At 46.0% G+C, this 20,142-nt stretch overlaps 1 protein-coding gene across 1 annotated transcript in view; it reads right to left on the minus strand.

Annotated features, from left to right (window-relative positions):
* TRAM1 (translocation associated membrane protein 1) overlaps positions 1 to 8,832 on the minus strand; it is a 30,448-nt gene extending 21,616 nt beyond the window's left edge. Inside the window, exons 1-2 of the mRNA XM_060116206.1 lie at positions 8,516 to 8,832; positions 306 to 369 (exon numbers count right to left, since the gene is read on the minus strand). Of these exons, the coding sequence (XP_059972189.1) occupies positions 306 to 369; positions 8,516 to 8,638 (187 nt within the window). The 5' untranslated portion in view covers positions 8,639 to 8,832. The remainder of the gene's footprint in view (positions 1 to 305; positions 370 to 8,515) is intronic.
* Positions 8,833 to 20,142: the final 11,310 nt, after the last annotated feature.

The following is a 20,142-nucleotide window of genomic DNA, read 5'->3' on the forward strand; positions in this document are numbered from 1 at the left end:
TTCTTATGAAAAGATCAGAGGGAAGAGAAGGCAAAAAAAAAAAGTTCTTCATTGGAATTTTAAGCCCATTTACAAAAACACACAATAAACATTAAACACATAAAAACTGATTTTCATACAATATATAGGGTGAAGTCAACCAGAAACATGAGATTTTGCATTACAAAATCATCAAAATAATATTCAGTCTAATCACGAATGAGACCCGTGAAAATAATGAAGAACCTAGTGTTCATGGAAATTTCCAAGTCTGTCCTACTGAACTCTTCTACTTAACCAGAAAATTCCAAAAGAAAACTACCTACCTGTTGCAGGGATGGTAACATTGTACTGAAGAGTAACAAAAATTATGGAAGCTTTTGCTGTTATCTAGAAAGAAAAAAAAAGAAGATCAAGTCAATTTGTGACCCTCGCCCACACAGCAAATCGGGGGGAAAAACATTCCAAGTTCTGGCCCCACATCTAAGAACCAAGGGCACCCTAGTTCCAGCTGCACCCTGACAGGCACGACTGGATTCCCGATCACCAAGGAGTTGAGCTTGAAAGTTAACATAGTTCACCAGTGAAGTCTGCGGTTTAGATGGGATTGTGTAATTCACTCCTAACTTTAAGATTTCAAAAGAGATACTGCAGTTCCAGTAAACGGTGTTTTGACAAATGTTTCTCTACTCTAGACCTGTACAATGAACACAAAATTTCCATCAAGGAAAATTTTAAATGTAAATTAATGAAAGAAAAGGAAGCACAGGTACCATGACAAAAGGTAGATCAAAGGTAGCATCTGTGGTGTGTGTGTTAATCTCCCACACACCTGGCATAGTTACATGGTCGGTAAATATTTAACTGACCTGACTACTAGTAAAAGCAAAGTGGTCAGAACAGAAAAATGGAGCGCTTACTCAATATTTATAGGCACCAGGCGCTGTGCTAGACAAGAAAGGATAACAAAGGAATGATATAATCCTGATGACTAGCAAGTGAGTCCAGTCTGGAAGACAGGTAAACAAATTGCTGTAAGACCACAGAATCAATGCCAGTGTGAACTGAGGATAAACGACCAAAGCATATTTTTTGTTCTTGTTTTCCTCCTGGGGCGAGGAACGAGGCATGCTCTGGAAAGGCTTCGCAGGGGATGTGGTGCAGAAGCCGTCTCCTGTTGGAAAAGAAAAGTTCCCTAGGCTCACGCAGTGGGACCGAGAGGGCAGCATGGGTAGGAGAAACAGAAGCACAAAGGTCAAGGAGCGGTAAACAGGAGGTCAGGCTCGGGCACACATCAGGAGCGGGTAGAAAGGCCTAGAAAAGTTACCAAGTGCTAGAAAGGACCTAGTTTGCTGAGCTTAGTAGTTTAGATTTTATTTTAGCCCGACCAGACAGTTTTGGGAGGGGGAAGTTATGGGTGCTCTTCAGAAAGATCGCTGACTGGGGCGCAGTGCTGGCCTCTCCAGACCCCTAGGGGCCACGCTCCACCCTGCAATCAGCTTCCCCTCCTGGTCATGTTAACGCCGCTCCCCACACCCATCCTCCCTCCACCGCGCCCCAAAGGTCCTTCACCGATTCCCACTCTCTCCAGGATAAGAACCAACCCTGCGGTCTGGCCCCTGCTTCTCCAGCCCCCCGCCCGGCCACTTCGGCCCCACCCCTTGCCTCCTGCACTCCTCCCACCATAGCTCCCTGCACCCCCGGTGTTATCTAGAACACGGCTGGAAAACTTCTCCACTGCAGATCTCAGGTCACCTACACCCTTTCAAGGAAGCCTTCCCCGTCTCCTAGGACAGGTCATTTCCTTTGTTAGATGACCTCAGAGACCTGTGCTCCTCTCTCACAAGACGCACACTCACACTCTTGGCGTGATTGTGTTAATCATGCTGTCTCGCCCATTAGACAGACAGTAGTCTCCGTAAGAGCTGGGGGCACGTCTGTTCCTGCTCACCACTATATGCTTAGAGCCCAGCATGGCGTGTGGCACTTATTAGGCGATTGTTCAATATTACTGAACAGATATTAGATAAAATATAAATTGGAGTCAGGATGCAAGTCAAGTACAAGTTTTGCAAGAGACCCTGTGAAAAATTATAAGGTCTGAACGAAGCCAGTAGTAGTGGGTAGAGGCGGAACTTTTGAGGCAGAATAAGGCTTGGTGAGCAGGAGAGAATCAGATCATGTACTGATGCTGCAACAGCTGGGTGAAAAGCAATACTTTTAATAAAAATGTGGAATATACAGGAGGAACCGCAGGTCTGAGGGAAAGAAGAAATTGCGCTTTATATAAACTTAGATTTCTGTGAGATATGCAGGTGGCAAGACCAACAGGTAGGTAAGGCCCACGCCTGGAGCTCTGCAGGGAGACGCGGGCTTAAGGATTTGCAAGTCTCTGTTAACAGACAGTACACGGTACATAGTCGAGACTGTGCAAGTATATAAATGGTCTACAGAGAGTGTACAGGATTCGATGAGAAGTAGGACAACATCAGAACCACGGAGAGGGCAGAGAAAGAGGCTGGTGGCAAAATAAGAAGAAATGATCAGAGAGGAGAGGCAGAGAGAGAAGGAAGAGAGCTAAATGCCCTCAAAGCCAAAGGGGAAACATTTCAAAAAGGTGTGGTTAATAAAGTCAAAGTTTCAATAGAGATGTGTCAGGACAAGAGCGCCATGGACCAGACGACTTACGAAGTCATCAGTGGTTGCAGCTTGAGTGATTCCAATGAAGAAGTGAAAGCAAAAGCCACCTCACAGTGGAGTGCAGAGCACAGGGGGAACAAAGGGGTTCCCAGCGACAGATGCCAGGTCAAGATTTGTGTCGTTTCGTGACGGGAGGCACTGAGCTGGTGCGGGGGCAGTCGGCAAAGGCACCAGGGAACAGGGAGAAGTTAACATGTAAGGGCATAATGGATGGAAAGGTCTGGTAGGGGTGAAATACAAGGAGAGAGCTAAAGGCTGATCTTGAGCAGCTTTCCTCTTAGATCAGGCAGGCAGAAGGTAAAAATGATGAGATAGAGAAGTTCAAAAAAAGGCAAGAAACTGAAGAAATCCCCTGTAGCGGGGGGAAAGGCAATGTCACCTGTTAAGCATAGTTGGGGACTCAAACGGTGAGTATTTTTATAGTTCCTTTAGGGAAAGGAGCTGGCCAGGGAAAAGTAAAAAGATCCCCGGGTATTACTTTTGTCTGAGGTCAGAAACCTTTGACTTGTGATATGATCTATCAGCAAGAGTGCATGACTTTCTCTGACAACACTGAGCAATCCACAAATGGGAAGGCACGGAAAAGGCAGATGGCAGGCTGGATCCACGGTTGGCTATGTGCAGGCCAAGGAGGGAGAAAGACCAAGAGGGAAAGGGAGCTGAGGGCCTGGGGAGAGTGTGGACAGTAGTTAAAGTCTACAGGAAGGAAAGCAAAGCAAAGCAACGAGGGGCTAACATACTGGAGAAAAGGAAAGGGGACCAGGCCCCACAAAAGCCTGGACTAGGTGGAGAGCTGGCATACGAGCAGCAGACGTGGGGAGGTGAACACCATGCCGCGTGCAGCTGAGTTCTGCTGTTCTGGAATTCAGGACCTGGAAATATGGCAGGCTTGTGAGATAGTCAGGGTATGGCCACCACAGTGAGTTGTTTCACTGGGTATACACATAAAGATCACTGCCCTAGAAAAGGCAAGTAAGGCTTTTCTGTATTATATTTTGGGTCATTCACACGGATACGTGAGGCCAGAACAATGACATGGATTTCCAGGGTGACACTGCTTTCCTGTGATTCTTTTTAATGAAGCTGACTGATTACTAAATTTTATGTTTTAATATCTTTGTTTAGATTTCATATATCAACGCACACACACGCCACATCCCTGTTTCTTAAAATATGAGGTCACCACTACCATAGCTAAAAAAACTTTTTAAGTCTTTTTACAAATGACAAGTAAAATTCTTCAAAGATAAATTTAATATCAAATTCCCAAAGCAACAAAAATTAGATTATTCTTTAATGCTAGGCTTCCAAAGAAAATTAAAATCTGGCTTCCAGCTAGCTTAGCATGGGACAGCAAGCAGAATAAGAAGAAAAATACAAACTACATACCCTAAGAATGTTTACAGAAAAATTTTTTAAAAAGAAGAAAAATTAAACCAGTAATCATGCTCTTAGCCATTTCTAGGGGCCCTAAGCCTCATACCACGGCCAGCACTGCTTTAGTTAAACTAATATTACAGTTAATCAATAGTAAGACAAATTAGTTTGGAATAAAATATGCTACAGAAATATACAATGCACTCAAAAGTAAAAATGAGTTTATGACGATTTTGGACATTTAAAGCACTTCTCTCCATTTATAAGAAAAATATGAGACTTATTCAGATACATCTTAAACACGTTACCACGACTCTAAGGAATTATTTAATTCTGCATTGTATAGAGTATCATGAATATCATAATATTTCTTTAGTGGTCACCAGCTGGGGCTTGGTATCTTTTCTTGTCATACAGAGATGTCAACTATTTTGTACTTGTCAGAGGGAAGTGTCACTATTACGTTGACTGGGTGTCTCAAAGATAAAGGCAATTTCTGAATATCAAATCCCACTTTCTCACCAGCTTATATAAAATTAAGTTCTTAAAAAAAAAAGGAGGAAAGAAAATGTTGGCATTAAGATAAGCCATGCTTAAAAATAAAACAAACCCCCAAGACTGTTCTACATAGTTGAAATTGTAAAGGTCCCCCAAACCTGGCATGGCACAAACAACCTGGACTCCTGAGTCTCTGAAAAGTAAATCCCTCCCAGAAGAAAATATTCCTCGTGGAAACCCGTAACTCCTCTTCTATATCCTCACTTTCAGAAAGCTTCCCAAGTATCTTTACATCTTTCAACTGTTAAATTTTCCTAACTCCAATATGAAGTCATTCATTATAGACCATGATGTGCAGTATGTGGACAGAAACTGTCTGTACTAAAAACATGATTTCAAAATTCACAGCAATTTTGGATAACACAAACTTCCCTGGAAATTAAACTCTTCCATATCTCCCAAACAAACTATTGCTTTATCAACCTTATCAGTATATATAATCTCTTTAGATGCTAACTGTTAGAACATTTTCTCACATAAAAATGCTGTCTTCGGGCTTCCCTGGTGGCGCAGTGGTTGAGAATCTGCCTGCCAACGCAGGGGACACGGGTTCGAGCCCTGGTCTGGGAAGATCCCACATGCCGCGGAGCAACTAGGCCCGTGAGCCACAATTACTGAGCCTGCGCGTCTGGAACCTGTGCTCCGCAACAAGAGAGGCCGGAATAGTGAGAGGCCCGCGCACCGCGATGAAGAGTGGCCCCCGCTCTCTGCAACTGGAGAAAGCCCTCACACAGAAACAAAGACCCAATGCAGCCAAAAATTAAAAAAAAAAAAATTCTGTCTTCTGTTTTTCGACTTTGATAAATACCTAAGGAATAATGAGCTACCATGTACGGTATGCCTCCTGTAAGCCACACTTTGAACTAGCCATTATAAAACTTAGTTTAATTCTCAGAGTAATCTGATGAGCCCTGTTTTACAGAAAAAGAAACAAGTTCTAAGAAGTTATATGACATGCCCTAGGCCACCCAGTTAGCAAGCAGTAGAGCCCTAACTCCCTTTAGCTTCAGCGTCTATATTGATTCTTCATTTTGGCTAGTAATACAGTATGTTATTGCTTTGTCAATTTCACCATAAATCCTCCGACATTTCCTCAATGTCGGAAAGCCTTTCCTTTACACAAAAGGCTGAACACTTCTGTTGCAAAAACGTTAACTTCTCTATTATTCTAGCACAAATACTGTCATTCTATAACTACGTTAACGTTGAGATTCAGCAATTACTTTATTATCATTTTTTAATTAATTAATTATTTTTAAAAATTATTGGCTGTGTTGGGTCTTCGTTGCTGCACACAAGCTTCTCATTGCAGTGGCTTCTCTTGTGTTGCAGAGCACGGGCTCTAGGCGCGGTGGCTTCAGTAGTTGTGGCACGTGGGCTCAGTTGCTCTGCGACCTGGGGGATCTTCCTGGACCAGGGCTTGAACCCGTGTCCCCTGCATTGGCAGGCGGATTCTTAACCACTGCGCCACCAGGCAAGTCCCACGGCAATTACTTTAGAAGTCAAGTAGCAAAACTAATCCAGTGAATTTTTTCCCATATGTAGATAACATGCTTTCAACTCCTAAAACTTGAACATATGGTAAGAAAAATGTAGTACAACCTGCACAAACTTCCTTCTGTCTACTACTTCAACATTCTTTTTTGAACTGACTTTAAAAACTTCTATTTAGATCTTTGTTGTGTCTATTTAAATTGATAAATTTCACGGATGTAAAGGTGAAAATCCACTCACTGTTAAAAAATCATTGACATGTGAGGCAAGGTATAGGTGGTGAACTTCTCTAGAAATGTGGTAAGAGAACATGAAATATTTTACATAAAAGCAACGTTATAACATTTCTGAGTGTCAGCACTTCTGATTTATATTCCATTTCATTCAACGCATTGCAAATACACCTTGCAGGTAATATTACTCCTAAATTATATCTTTAAACACAGGGATTCTTACCACGTGGAGACGGGTATATGGCAAGCTTTACGGAACTGTTCAGTATATTGTACACACAAAAGTATTACTTCTAACACCAAAGCAGAAAGTATATACAAGTATAAAATTCAGATAGAGAGTACAAATGTTTAGCATTGCATTTCTAATATCATATACATTCATGTAGTTCTGTATAAACCGTGAGATGCCTTCTCACCATATCATCTGATCTCTGCAAACAATGGCTTTGAGAACAGCACAGGTGATGTTATTTCCTTATACAGAACAGAAAAACTGAGGCTTAGCCTTGGGTCATTCAGTAGGTAAGTAGCACAGGCCCAGCCTAAATCGAACGATGTGACATATGTTAGTTCCCTTCTACCCTCCCTTTCAGGATACCTACTATCTCCTTAGCAGTGGACTAAGTGGACGTAAATGACACTATCAAGAATCAAAAAATCTGTATCTGGGCTTCCCTGGTGGCGCAGTGGTTGAGAGTCCGCCTGCCGATGCAGGGGACACGGGTTCGTGACCCCGTCCGGGAAGATCCCACATGCCGCGGAGCGGCTGGACCCGTGAGCCATGGCCACTGAGCCTGCGCGTCCGGAGCCTGTGCTCTGCAACGGGAGAGGCCACAACAGTGAGAGGCCCGCGTATCGCCAAAAAAAAAAAAAAAAAAAAAATCTGTATCTAGATCCAGAAAAGCCTATTTGAAGAGAAGCAAAAAATTATTAAAATATTAAGTTACCTAATCATAACATTTTAAAAACCCACATGGGCTCCATTTAAACTATTTATTCAACTTTCGGTCACTGGCAGTCTCATTACACCAGCTTTTCTCAAGAATTCTTAATGTCACTCATTAAGCAAATATTTTGTAAGCATCTCCTAAATTTAGGCTTTGGAAATAGATTAGAAAAACCCCAAAATTTCTGCCCTCACTGAGGTTACATTCCAGGAGCGGGGAGACAATAAGTAAGTAAAATAATTAGTGTGTTTGGTGGGGCGCAGGAGCTACAGAGAAAAATTAAAAAGGGAAAGAAGATAAGGAATGGGGGTGTGTATTGGGGAGCGAGGGAAAGGAAGCCGTAGGATGTTACACGTTCACCTTGCAAAGTTTATTACCCACATTCAACAGCTGTTAAGTAAGTCATCACAATACTCGCTACGTGGGATGAGAATTTACACACTCCTGACATTTCCATCCTCTCCTATTTCAAGAAACAAAAAGAAAATTATCCGACGCCTCGGCACTGCTGTTCAGAACCCCGATTTCTGTATCAGACCTTGTTTCCTTAAGGAAAGAGCAAGCGCTGGGGCAAAAAGTTCGATCCCTGGTAACAATACCAGCTTGGGAGACAGGAGTTAAAACAATCGGGTGGGTGCGACTCGGAGCTCCGATCCCGCGGAGATCACTCGCTGCCCCGCGGCCACCGCCCTTCCAGTGGGCAGCGGACGCCGGGTTCCGTCGGTTTCACCCCAGACTCGGTGCCGCCGCAGCCCCCACCCCCGTGCGCTCTCCAGCCCCCACGGCCTGGCCAGCCGGGCGCGCCGGCCATTGCCCAGCCCACCCACCGCCCGCAGCCAGCTCGGCGTGCAGGGGCCGCCCCCGCCGACCGCCGGCCCCTCGCCGGCTGCCACGTAACCCTTCCCGGGAACCAGGAACTGCGCGGCGCGGCCGGCGGGAGGGGGCGGCGGCGGGAGGGCGGCGTGCGTGACGGCCGAGGGGGCGACGCGGCGGCCCCGGCCCCTGCGGGCGCACGGCGGCCAGGCTCCCGGGGCTCCGCAGTCCCAGGCCGGCTCGGCGCGGGGCGGGGCAGGCCCGCTCCTCCGGGCTGGGCGGTCGGCACCTCCCCCCGCCCCCCCCCCCCCCGCCAGGGTCCCCCGCGGTCCCGGGCCGAGGGGCTGAGCTGGCAGCCGGTACCCGGGGAGGGGACGGCGGGCGGGCGATTGCGGCGCGGGCAGGGCTCACCTCGAACATGAGCCCCAGCAAGAAGACCATCGCCACACAGGAGACGATGTCCGCGTGATTCTGCAGGACGAATTCGTGGCTCAGGACCGGAGGGCTCTTGGTGCTCTTCTTGCGAATCGCCATGGTGAAGCCGTCGCCCGTGCCTGCAGGTGCTCCGCCCCGGCTCCGCTCTTCCCAGCTGCTCACCAACTCGCCGCCGCCGCCGCCTCCCCCTGGCTGCTCCTCACAGCCCCGCCGCTGCCGTTCGCTGGGGCTTCACTTCCCATCCCACAGCCAGTACGCAGCCGCCGGGGCCGCCCGGAAAAAAAAAAAAAAAGAAAAAAAAAAGAAAGGCAAGCCCACAGAGGAGGCGAGCATGCGCACTGGGGAGACGGCGCTCTCTCGTGCCGCGGCCGCCCCTGCGAGCCCACAGCGCCGCCTAGGGAGCGGAGGCCGTCCGCCCGGGGCCGGGCGAGTGTAAGAAACCTGACCTGAGCGGTACCTCCCCTGCCCCGCGCCAGGGCGGGGCGGGAGCGGGGGTTGGGAGTCGTTTGAGGCGCGAGCTTCCTGCGGTTACTAAACAGGCTGAGTCCGCGCCGCGGTCACAGGGCGGCCACGTGCTACGGCGTGCACGGGTGCAAGCGTGCTTTCCGCCCTCTGTGCCACCCTGGCCTTGGGTGTTAGTGCCTGCTTCCACATTGATTGTCACTTCTTGAAAGCCACTGCCACCAGCAAAATAATCTAAACGTATGAGTACAGCTTAACTACATAAGGGTAGGGGCATTCTTCGGTTTTCGCAGCTGCCTTAAAAGTTAACTTCAGAGTTATTTTAAACACGCCTGAGGACTTGTTTCCTGTTCTTTGTAGCCTTGAGCTAGTTTTCAAAAAGAACAATTCCTATTTGGTCTCACCTACCCATTCCCCAACGGGCATGGGACTGGAGTAAGTTCATCAGTTTGGGTTTACTGGCTTCATACTTATAATTAACGACACTTCTTGGTAATCTAGGGAGATGATTTTTAAAAGTTTGTGGATTAGACATGTCTTCCTCTTTCATATTTCTGCCCAAACCAAGACTCCCTGTATTCTTTCTCCAGATGAATTGTACCACTGTTTACCCATTTGCCAGATCTAGAAACCAGAGTCATCCTGGACTGATCCCTTTCAGCATCCTTCCGTATCCAAACTATTACCAAACAAACCTAAGGCCGTTCAGTCCCCCCTTCCCTTTCCCACTGCTGCACCCTCAGGAGGGGGCTCACCGCTCGCCTACAATACTACAAGTCTGGTGAATGCCTTAGGTGTTTAAGAACATGGGTTTTTAAGTCAGAATTCTGTTACTCATTATCTGTATGATCATGGTTACTTATCTCCATGAGATTCGATTTCTTCATTTATTTATGTATTCATGCATTCAAAAAACTATTTATTGGGCAGCTACCATATGCTAAGCACTGGGGATACAGAACTGAAGGAAAAGTACAATTGAACCTATTCTTATGGGGTTTCATTTTAGTATGGGAAGAGGATCTTTACACAAGATTTAAAAAGTGAAACATGTCAAATTGAGATGAGGGTCCTGGAGAAAAATAAAGCAAGGGGAATAGGGAAAGTGTGGGAAATTGCATTTGCCTGAAGACTTGAAGAGGTGAGGGAGCAAACCATATCATCAATAAAAAGGAGATAATTGTAGTACCTGTAGCCTACTTTAGCAATTAAATGAGATGATTCAAGGAAAGTGCTTAGTAGAGAGTTAGGTATAAATGTTAGCTATTATTGTTATTATTTTTTCTTTTTGGTCACGCTGCTTGCGGGATCTTAGTTCCCTGACCAGGGATTGAGCCGGTGCCCCCTGCGGTGGAAGCAAGGAGTCCTAACTGCTGGACTACCAGGGAGGTCCCAAATGTTAGCTACTATTATTTTCCTACTTTCTGATCAAACAATTACTAGTTTAACCTACCTCCAAATACCTTCCAATTTCATATTAGAATGATGCTTCTAACAAAATTTTTCAAAAATTTTTGGTGGCTTCCCTTTTCCTTTATGGGAAGATAGCACGACTAAATAGTGCTTTACGGTTTGGCTTCTGCCTACCCAGACATGCTCAAACGCTACCTCTATAGGCCCCAATCTCTTAGTACCAGCACTACTGGCTTCCCACTCTATACACATGATAGTCTGCTCTCTTCCCACGCTCTCCCTGGCTTTGTGCTTGCTGCTGCTTCTGTCTGGGATGTTTTCTCCTCTCCCCTCATCTACGCAGCCCACGCCTACTGTTCCTTCAAATCTCATTCACAGGTGACTTCACTGAAACCTTTACTGACTTCTGTGGCCATCTCTAACTACTCAACTGCATTTTTTTTTTTTTTTTTTTTTTTTTTTTTGCGGTACACGGGCCTCTCACTGTTGTGGCCTCTCCCGTTGTGGAGCACAGGCTCCGGATGCGCAGGCTCAACGGCCATAGCTCAGGGGCCCAGCAGCTCCGTGGCATGTGGGATCTTCCCGGACCGGGGCACGAACCTGTGTCCCCTGCATCGGCAGGCGGACTCTCAACCATGCGCCACCAGGGAAGCCCTCAACTGCATTTTAAAAAATAGCTTTAATGAGATATAATTTTTTTTTTTTTTTTTTTTGCGGTATGCGGGCCTCTCACTGTTGTGGCCTCCCCCGCCGCGGAGCACAGGCTCCGGACGCGCAGGCTCAGCGGCCATGGCTCACGGGCCCAGCCGCTCCGCGGCATATGGGATCCTCCCAGACCGGGGCACGAACCCGTATCCCCTGCATCGGCAGGCGGACTCTCAACCACTTGCGCCACCAGGGAGGCCCTAATGAGATATAATTTATATCACGTAGTTCACCTATTTCAAGAGTACAATTTGATGATTTTTAGTATATTTACAAAATTGGGCAACCACCGCCATAATTTAACTTTAGAACATTTTTATTATTCCCCAAAGAAAGACTTAGTTTTTATTCTTGAAACTCATATACCTGGAATGGAAGGCAATAAACAAGTCATTACCAATGTGATGGGTATTTTCAAGACTTGTTTGGTGAAGGGTGACGTGGAAATATTCTAGGTCATTTGGAAATTAATTGTTCCACTAAAGTGAGTTTTTAAACTGAAATGGACTCTTTCAAACCTTAAAACTTAATTATTTTTCACTCTTTTGTGAGAAAATACCCCCACTGGTGTTCTTTTAGTTGCATGAAACCTACCATACTCTGGACAGCTGTAGGACTTGGGATGACCACTGGATTTGGCAAGACAGAGGATGTGAGTTTGTAGCAGTGTGGGTTATCCAGGAAATAGATGCCAAGACAAAGTTAGTATCGTAAGGGATTCGTCGTCAATAACATTTGTGAGAAATAAATGGGAGAGGAGTCGGTAGGGAAAGCCTGCAGACCATGATACCTGTCTGACACCTGTGAAAGGAAGGAGGGAGGACCCGCCAGGAAGACCTCACGCCGAGGTGCAGCCTGAGAACAACTCGGCCAGCCCAGCGGGGCGCTCCAGCACACTGGGCAGAAATGGTGGGTCCTTGTAGTACTGCTCTGCTTAGTCAGGGGCTGGGGGCTCCCGCCCCGCACTCTTGCCGTCTTCCAGAGAAAGTCACAGCGTTTGCCAGGAGGTCCTCTCCCTCTTGGGCTCAGTTACCTACCTGCTCCTTCCTCTGGCCCCTTGAATCACTCCATGGTTACAGCCAGTATCCCTTGTGGTTTCCTTACTCTCTGCCCATACCTCTGAAGAGTCCTTTTGTGAAAATTTCCTCAAATTACCCACTTTGAATGTGCCATTTGCTCCTGCTAGGACCCTATCTTACTATGAAGATCATTAGTGACCTTCAAGAGGGTGTTCTCCTCGGAATGATAGGAATAAGTAGCCGATTGGAGTGGGTTTCGAGAGAGTGGGAGATGGAAACATGGAGGCCTGTGTATAAGCAACTCATCTGAGGAGTTTTTCCTATAAGATGAGACAGAAATGGGCAAGTAGGTAGAGAGGGGCTGAAGGGTCTAGGGAAAGTTTTTGTTTTCTTTTTGGGTATGATCCCTTTTTAAAAATTTTATTGAAGTATAGTTGATTTACAATGTTGTGTTAATTTCTGCTGTACGGCCAAGTGATTCAGTTATAGATATATACATTCTTTTTCATATGCTTTTCCATTATGGTTTATCACAGGATATTGAATATAGTTCCCTGTGCTCTACAGTAGGACCTTGTTGTTTATCCATTCTGTATATAATAGTTTGTGTCCACTAATCCCAAACTCCAAACCCGTCCTTCCCCATGGATATGATCTATTCTATGTTAGCACACAGAGAGAATGACCCATTAGAGCAAGAAGTTTCTTCTGCAGGAGATACCTGCAGGTCTGTAAGAGGTGATGGCATCTTGTATACAAGTAGAGGCACCCACTGTAACAGGGATGGGGTTCCCACAGTAACCAGAGGACAGCAGAGTTTGTGGATAGGTTAAGAATGGCCAGATGAAGTTGTCTTCTTGTTGCTTCCATTTTCTCAGTAACATATGAAAGCATCAGGAGTGGGGATACTATACTGGAGACTGAGGAGAAAAAGGGGTAAAATTGTGGGAGGGTGAATGGATTAGAGGAGTGTAATCAGACAGCAGTGCTTCCTCCTTGAGGACCTGCATTTAAAGTGAGGCTAGTAAGCAGAGCCCCCTAATTTTCTTTGGTCCCATCCCCCTGCTTGGATACAGCTCTGGAGAAGGCAGAGAGTTGGGGTCTGCCAGGCCAGCATGACAGAGAGGCAAGGATGTTGAGGGGAATTGCAGACTAGGCCAGGGCTGGGAGGAGGTGGCTGTGCCTCTCCTACCTGGTCACCCTCCACCCTCAATCCACCCTGTTTTGCTGCGAAAGGCAAACCTCTTCAGATCGCATCACTGAGGCTCCCTGGCCCTCTGACTTCAGCCAATGGAAGGCACTGGCCAAAAACCAGAAGTGAGTTTTGGGGGTTTATTTTCCCTTGACCCCTCCTGGCCTTATGATGGTTCTGGCCGGGCCTGTGTTCTCCGGTGGCCACAGCCCCTGTCAGCCTTTCTCTCCCGTTCCAGCTCTTGCTGGACTCAGTACCTCTTTCTCTCCCCTGCGTCTTCAGGCTGCCCGGGAGCTCCCCTGTCTCTGCTTGACTCTCTCAGCCTGCCCGCTCCTCTGTCCATAGGCCTTTCATGAAATTCTCTCCAGCTCAGCCCTTCCGAGGGTGCCATCTGTTCCCTGCCAGTTCTGTATCCCCAGATACAGAGTGCTGGGGCCTCGGAATTGGGGGCTCCCACGGGGTGGAAGATGGTTGGAGTGGGGCTAGCTGGCCAAAGAGCAGGTGGTCAGAGGGTGGGGTGCTGGGGATGAGTCCTGAGGTCGTGCGGTCCTGGCAATGAGACGGGAAGGGCGTGATGGAGGGCGCACGTCGGAAGCGAGGGGTCGGGGCAGTAGAAGGGGAGAGCGCCCTCCACGCGCTTTATGGATGGTCTGTCGCCCGGAGGGACTCAGGGAGCAGAAGGGGAAGCGCGCGGGCGCAGACATCCGGCCCGAGTGAAGAGGATGAAGAGGGGTCAGGAGCCTGGCGAGCGGCTGCTGGTCGCGGGGCCGCGGGTAGTGAGTGGGTGGTGTAGTTGGAGGGCATGGGCTTCCAGAAGAGCGCGGGTTTTGGGGCGAGGGGGGAGAGCGCTCTGTCGGCAGCTGGGAGGGGCGTGGGCACACCCACTCCTCCCCTCGGCTCGGCGGCTGTGCTGGGGTGGGAGGGAGAGCGGCGGCCTCTTGATGCTCCGGGGGAAGCAGGTTTCCGTTTCCACTGGGAGCTGCCCCAGGTTTCTGTGCAAGAGGGTGAAGAAACTATGCAGAAAAGGGTGGAGGCTGTGGAGGGCTTGGCCGATGACACAGCTCGGGTTCTAGGGGATGCAGTGGAAGGGTGGGGGGAGGTTAGCTGAAGTCAAATCAGGGGAGGAGGAGCCACGAGGGGGAGAGAATGTGGTGATTGATGGTGGACGACCTGGAGGTTCGCCTCCGAGGGGACTAAGGTGGAACGGGTCCTGCCGCATGGGGCAACTATGCAGATGGTCTTCTAGGGAAAGTGGGGAATCCATTCTAATGTTAGCTTCCTTTTTAAGATGGGCTGCTTCAGAAGCTTATAGGGAGGGAGGACTGTCCTTAAGTCCTCTGAAGGTGGGTCATGGTGGTGGGGAAAGTGGTCTAAGGAGGCCCTCAGGACTCTGGAGGTCTCTCTTAAGCAGACTGATTGCTCAGGTGTGTCCAGCTCTGGAGGCTATTGTGTGTCCAGCGTGGCGCTGGCTCCTCTGTGTACAGACACTGTCTTGTGGGTAAGTGATGTTTCCGCAAAGGTAGCTTGGATCCCGAAATGTTGGGATTCTCAGGATATTTTTAATAATTTAAAAAAGGATGAGGGGCTTCCCTGGTGGCGCAGCGGCTGAGAGTCCGCCTGCCGATGCAGGGGACACGGGTTCGTGCCCCGGTCCGGGAGGATCCCACATGCCGCGGAGCGGCTGGGCCCGTGAGCCATGGCCGCTGAGCCTGCGCGTCCGGAGCCTGTGCTCCGCAACGGGAGAGGCCACAGCACTGAGAGGTCTGCGTACCGCAAAAAAAAAAAAAAAAAAAAAAGGATGAAAAGCAGACTGTTTGAAATTGGGTCTATCCAGGAATATCTGTGGCATAGGTTTGCTGTAATTATGAGAAATATAAAAGAAACGGAGAGACAATCTTTGCCCTCAAAGAGGTTATCTCTAGTTGGTCGCACAAGACATATATGAAAAGGAAAAAAACAGTTCTGAGATGATGCAAAAGCAAGTACAACAAGCATGTGCCTAATAAAAGGAAGAACTAAAATGGGACTGTTGGATTTCAACAGCTCCTAGGGGACAAAAGAATGGAAAAGAAGAAACTAATGTTTGTTGTATGACTGCTGTGTTCCAGGTATTGATATTTTGCTTTCACATAAGTTACATCATTTAGTTTTCACAGAAACCCTATGAATAGTTGTTATTCTAATTTAAAAATGGGGAAACGGAGGCTCAGAGAGGTTAAGTAATTTGCCCAAAGTCCCAGGGCTGGCAACCTGTTTGTCTGACAAACCCATTCTGTTTCAGTATAAAGAGTGCTCCAGGAGCTTCACTTACCAGGATGACCCTGAACTTCCAGAGAGCAATGATTCTCAACCTGATCCATTGAAGAGACTGGCTCCTGCTCTGATGGAAACACAAAGCCCATTAAAACAAAACAAAACAAAACAAAAACAGGTCATTTATCTGTTTACATGCTATTGTTAAATCATTTATAGTAAATTTTAAGAATATAAAATTGCACTCGTCTTGTGAGGAAGAAGTTGTATTTCTATGAGGAAGCGAAATCATTGCTTTAATAGTTGGAAATGATATAATTTTCTTGAGTATAAATTTTACTGCTATGGAAACTATAAGCCAAATTTATAATGCAGTGTTGTTACTCTTAGGAAAGATTGGCAAGAGAGGACACGTCACCCTTGGAGGGAGAGCCAACTGGTGATGAAAAGGCTGTGACCCAGCCAGATCACTCTTGGGTCCCCCTAGGAGCAGGACTGTGATCTTCTGACCTCTAGAAGCTTAAGGAACCCAAGATGGAGTGTCTATCCTTATTTAAACTATAACTTAGTTCACCTTATTTAGTCTCACTTTGTTTAGCACACCAAGGGCCTGAGTTAATGCTTCTCTGATAGATAAGAGATCAGTTTCAGAAAGTGGTGAATGCAAAGTGTAAAAATGGAAACAGGAAGCGTAAGTGATTTCAAGAAGTTTAGCTTCAGAGGGGAGGAGAGAGCAGGGTAGGTCACTAAAGAAGAATCAGGGAGTTAAGGTAGGTTTTGTGTTTGCTGTTGAATGATATGACAGTTGATCATGTTTAGATACGAGAAAAGGGAAAAGAGGAAGAGGTTGAAGACACTGGGGCGATGGGGAGAGGTGGGAGAATTGATGGACTGAGGTCTTGAAGGTTTGGATCCTCCAGAACATAGGTAGAGGATTAACTTTACATAGGAGGGGACACCTCTTTTCACATGGAAACGAAGGAGGGACAAGGCAAGGTCAGCAGAGACAAAGCAGTCATGGACCTGAGTGGAGGGTCTTCCCCGCTGTGATGAGATCAGGAAGGGCAGTGCCGGGAAGACTGTGAGGCACAATCCTGCTTTGAAGGATGAGAGGGGAGTGACAGCCACAAGGGTGGAGGGAAAGATGGCCACAGGAACAGGGTGGCCCTGGAGGGGTTTGGACAGGAGGAGACTGTCAGCCCCGCTAAAGGGGCTTGGTGGTTTGAGGGGAGGGCTAGGATACAGTTTAAGCAGCTGGTCAAGGGAATGCTTGGTGCAGGGTTGGAGGATGTAGGGGGTTTCTTTATACTGGAGTGGATTATCTTATTATAACTCTCCTAGTTGCAAGGGACTGAAAAGAAGATTCACAAGATTCAGTAGATTCAAAAGAAAAGCTTTGGGGAACTGGGACGCTCTGTGGATCTTGGGAGCTAGAACCAGGTACCTGACCTCATCCGGACTCTCTCTCAATGTATCTTTTTTTCTGTCTTTTGTTTCAGGTTGGCTTCATTTTTCCCTATAGACAATGGACTTTATTTACATGGCAGAGAACATCGTCACTTGCAAGTTTTATCAGAACAATCCCAAAGGAAGACCTAGACAAAGCTGGCTTGGTTGTATGATCATTTCTGGGTCACGCGGCCTATCTTGGTCACATGCATTTCCCATGGGTAGGGTACGTGAGTCTATTATTAGAAGGTGCAGAGGAAGGGGTGATGGGCAAATAAGAACGTGAACCAACACAGGTGTCCCAGGGACCATGGTGGGAAGGTTCTAAAGGTAGAGGAACAGCAGGAGGTGGTTGGATCAGGGGAGAAAAATCCAACAGTAGTATGACCATGAGTGAATGAGAAGACTAGATGGACGGGATAGAATAGATGGCTTGTATTTCAGGCAACAGCCAAGGACTCTGAAGATGTGTAGTAGGACGGATTTCTGAATTAAACTCAACAGACACAGGTAGAGGAGTGGTCTTACTTTGAATTTGTTTCGCCTGCAAGAGGGTCTTAGTTCTCATGAATAGACAGGAAAATGGTGGCAGGTAAGTGGTTCCTGGGGAGATGGGTACATGAGGACACAGCAGCAGCAGATTGGGGGTATGCTTCGCAGAGTAACAGGAGACTCACCTCTGCCAGGGAGGTCACCCAGTAGATCACTTTCACCTGAGGAGAATGAAATAATGAGAGCATCATTCTGTGCAAAATGCTTTGCTCAACTGCTTCTAAAATTAGAAGGTCTTATACCTCAGGGAATTTGTGACTGGTGGAGCTGACATGATGTCTTGTAGCCATCAGAAAAATGGTGTATGGCTCGGTGCCTAGTAGAACCAAGGTCTTGGGGTGGTGGCCAGGGATTCTTTGGAGCTGTTTCCTTGTTTGCATCAGCCCTTGTGGTCAAAGACAAAGCTTACAGCACGAGTGAAAACAGGTAAAATGTGTACAGTTCTTTGCAGTCCCCCAAACACTGTTGATATATACATTATTAATTTTAATCTCATATCAACCAGGAACATAATGTTTTCCCTACTTCAAATAAGGAAGCAGAGGCTCAGTAAAATAACTTGTTTAAGATTTTACAACTATTAAATGTTAACTCCCAAGATGAAGACTGTGAATTTTTAAAAGTTATGGTAAGATTTTACTACAAAGTAAATATGGTGCTTTATGGAGCTTAATTGGTGTTAAGTCCAAGTGAAATAATCATAAGGGAATATGTGAATGTGTTCTGTTAACAACAACAGCAAAATAATAGCAACTAATATTTATTGGGTGCCAAGCACTGTGATAAACACAAAGAACATTTAATACAACCACTCATTGAGTTAGGTACCATTATCATTCTTTTTCTATAGTTGAGGGATTGATTGGACAAATAATATTAGTAAAGCATCACCACCACCACCATGATGAATGGAAACAGGAATAGGCCACATACTGGGAAATCAATTAGTAGTAGTTTATTTTAACTCAGGAAATGAGCGCTAGGCCAGGGAAGAAAAGAGAAAGGGATAAATCCCTGAGACTATGTGAGAGAAACGATAGGTTTCATTCCTGTGAAGCAAGCCCCTTTCATTTCCTAGGCAGTTCATCACTCCTGGGCATCTCTCACACCCACCAGCATTTTCTTTGGTCTTCAGATCGCATCTGCATCCTCAAACTATAGCATACATATTGCCTTGCTAAATGGTGTGGGGCTTGAAAGAAACAGGAGTGATCAAGGACAGATTCAGCTGGGCCCATGGGGGAGGGGTGATGCTATTTACCCAAATGGTGAGTTGGGAAGGAGAGGTAATCAGGAATATGAGATTGTGGAGTAAGCAGAAGAGTTCAGTTTTAGATATACTGAGTTTCTTCACATTGATTTCTGGACTTTGGGAGACAGCTACATGAAGAGTCCCTGCAGACAGCAAAAGATTCAAGCTCAGGTATACATTTGGTGATGATGGTTAACACGACTAAAATGGATTAGCTCTTTGAGGTGGTGAATAAGAAAAAAGAAGAGCAACGAATTTAGTCTTGGGGGTGCCCATAGCGAAGAGACTAAAGGGGATCAGGATCTTAATTTTATATATACAGCATTTAATAACAGTGGTTTTCAGAGTATTTTTCTAACAGTAATTTCCCACGAAGCCTCCATAAACTCTGGATGATGAAACTTTTAAAAGCTCACAACATTCTTTCACTCTTTAATCCTAATAATGGATTTATTTTAGGCTTAAATGCTATTGCAAGGAATGTGCTGGTCCAAAGACAGTATTATTAGAAATTATTTCCTCTGAAGTTGAAATTCTTTAAAAACATACTATATAAGACAATAATAAAATGGGGGAAGAAAAGGACAATGATTATATTAAAAATTGAATTCCAAGAAAAATTGCTATAAGACTAGCTTCCAGGAAGTCAAGGCAAAATGTGAACATGTTGAATTAACTAGATGTGTGTCCCATGCAGAGTGTATGAAACATGGTTAATAATCAGTATCACATGGATCCTCCCTAACCTGGAGATTCTGGTGAGTGTGTCTGGCTTGGGGTCTGGGAAGCCGTGCATGTTGTCAAAGTTCCCCAGGTGATTCTAATAGTCAAATTTGACAAGCCCTAGTCTCATAAAGGAAATAGACCAGTTCATATAGGAGAGAAAAACTTTTTTTCTAGCTCTGAAATCTGAAAGAGATTTCGTTCTGTGAACACTGAAGAACACTGAATAATAAAATACACAATGCCCTCAATAGCATTAAAAAGAAACAGGTAGAGATTTTATATGTGTGGATCTCACACTGACCTTTGATAAAATAAAAACCAACAACATGATACTAAATTATAATTCTGTTTGTGTGAATAAAGAACTATCTGGGTCAATGGGAAAAATGATATTCCTTGGTCCTTTTCAGGAATTCTGATTCTGATTATATAAATCTGGTTAGGGACCAGAAATTTGCTTATTTGTAATAAGTACCCCCACTTGATAGTGATGGAAGTGGTTCAAGGCCATAGTTTTGCACCAAGAGAATGGATGGTTAACAATATTCCTTAGTTTCAGGTTTAGATATAAAATCTTGAG

This window comes from Mesoplodon densirostris, chromosome 13 (assembly GCF_025265405.1).
Source record: "Mesoplodon densirostris isolate mMesDen1 chromosome 13, mMesDen1 primary haplotype, whole genome shotgun sequence".
Lineage (NCBI taxonomy): Eukaryota > Metazoa > Chordata > Mammalia > Artiodactyla > Ziphiidae > Mesoplodon > Mesoplodon densirostris.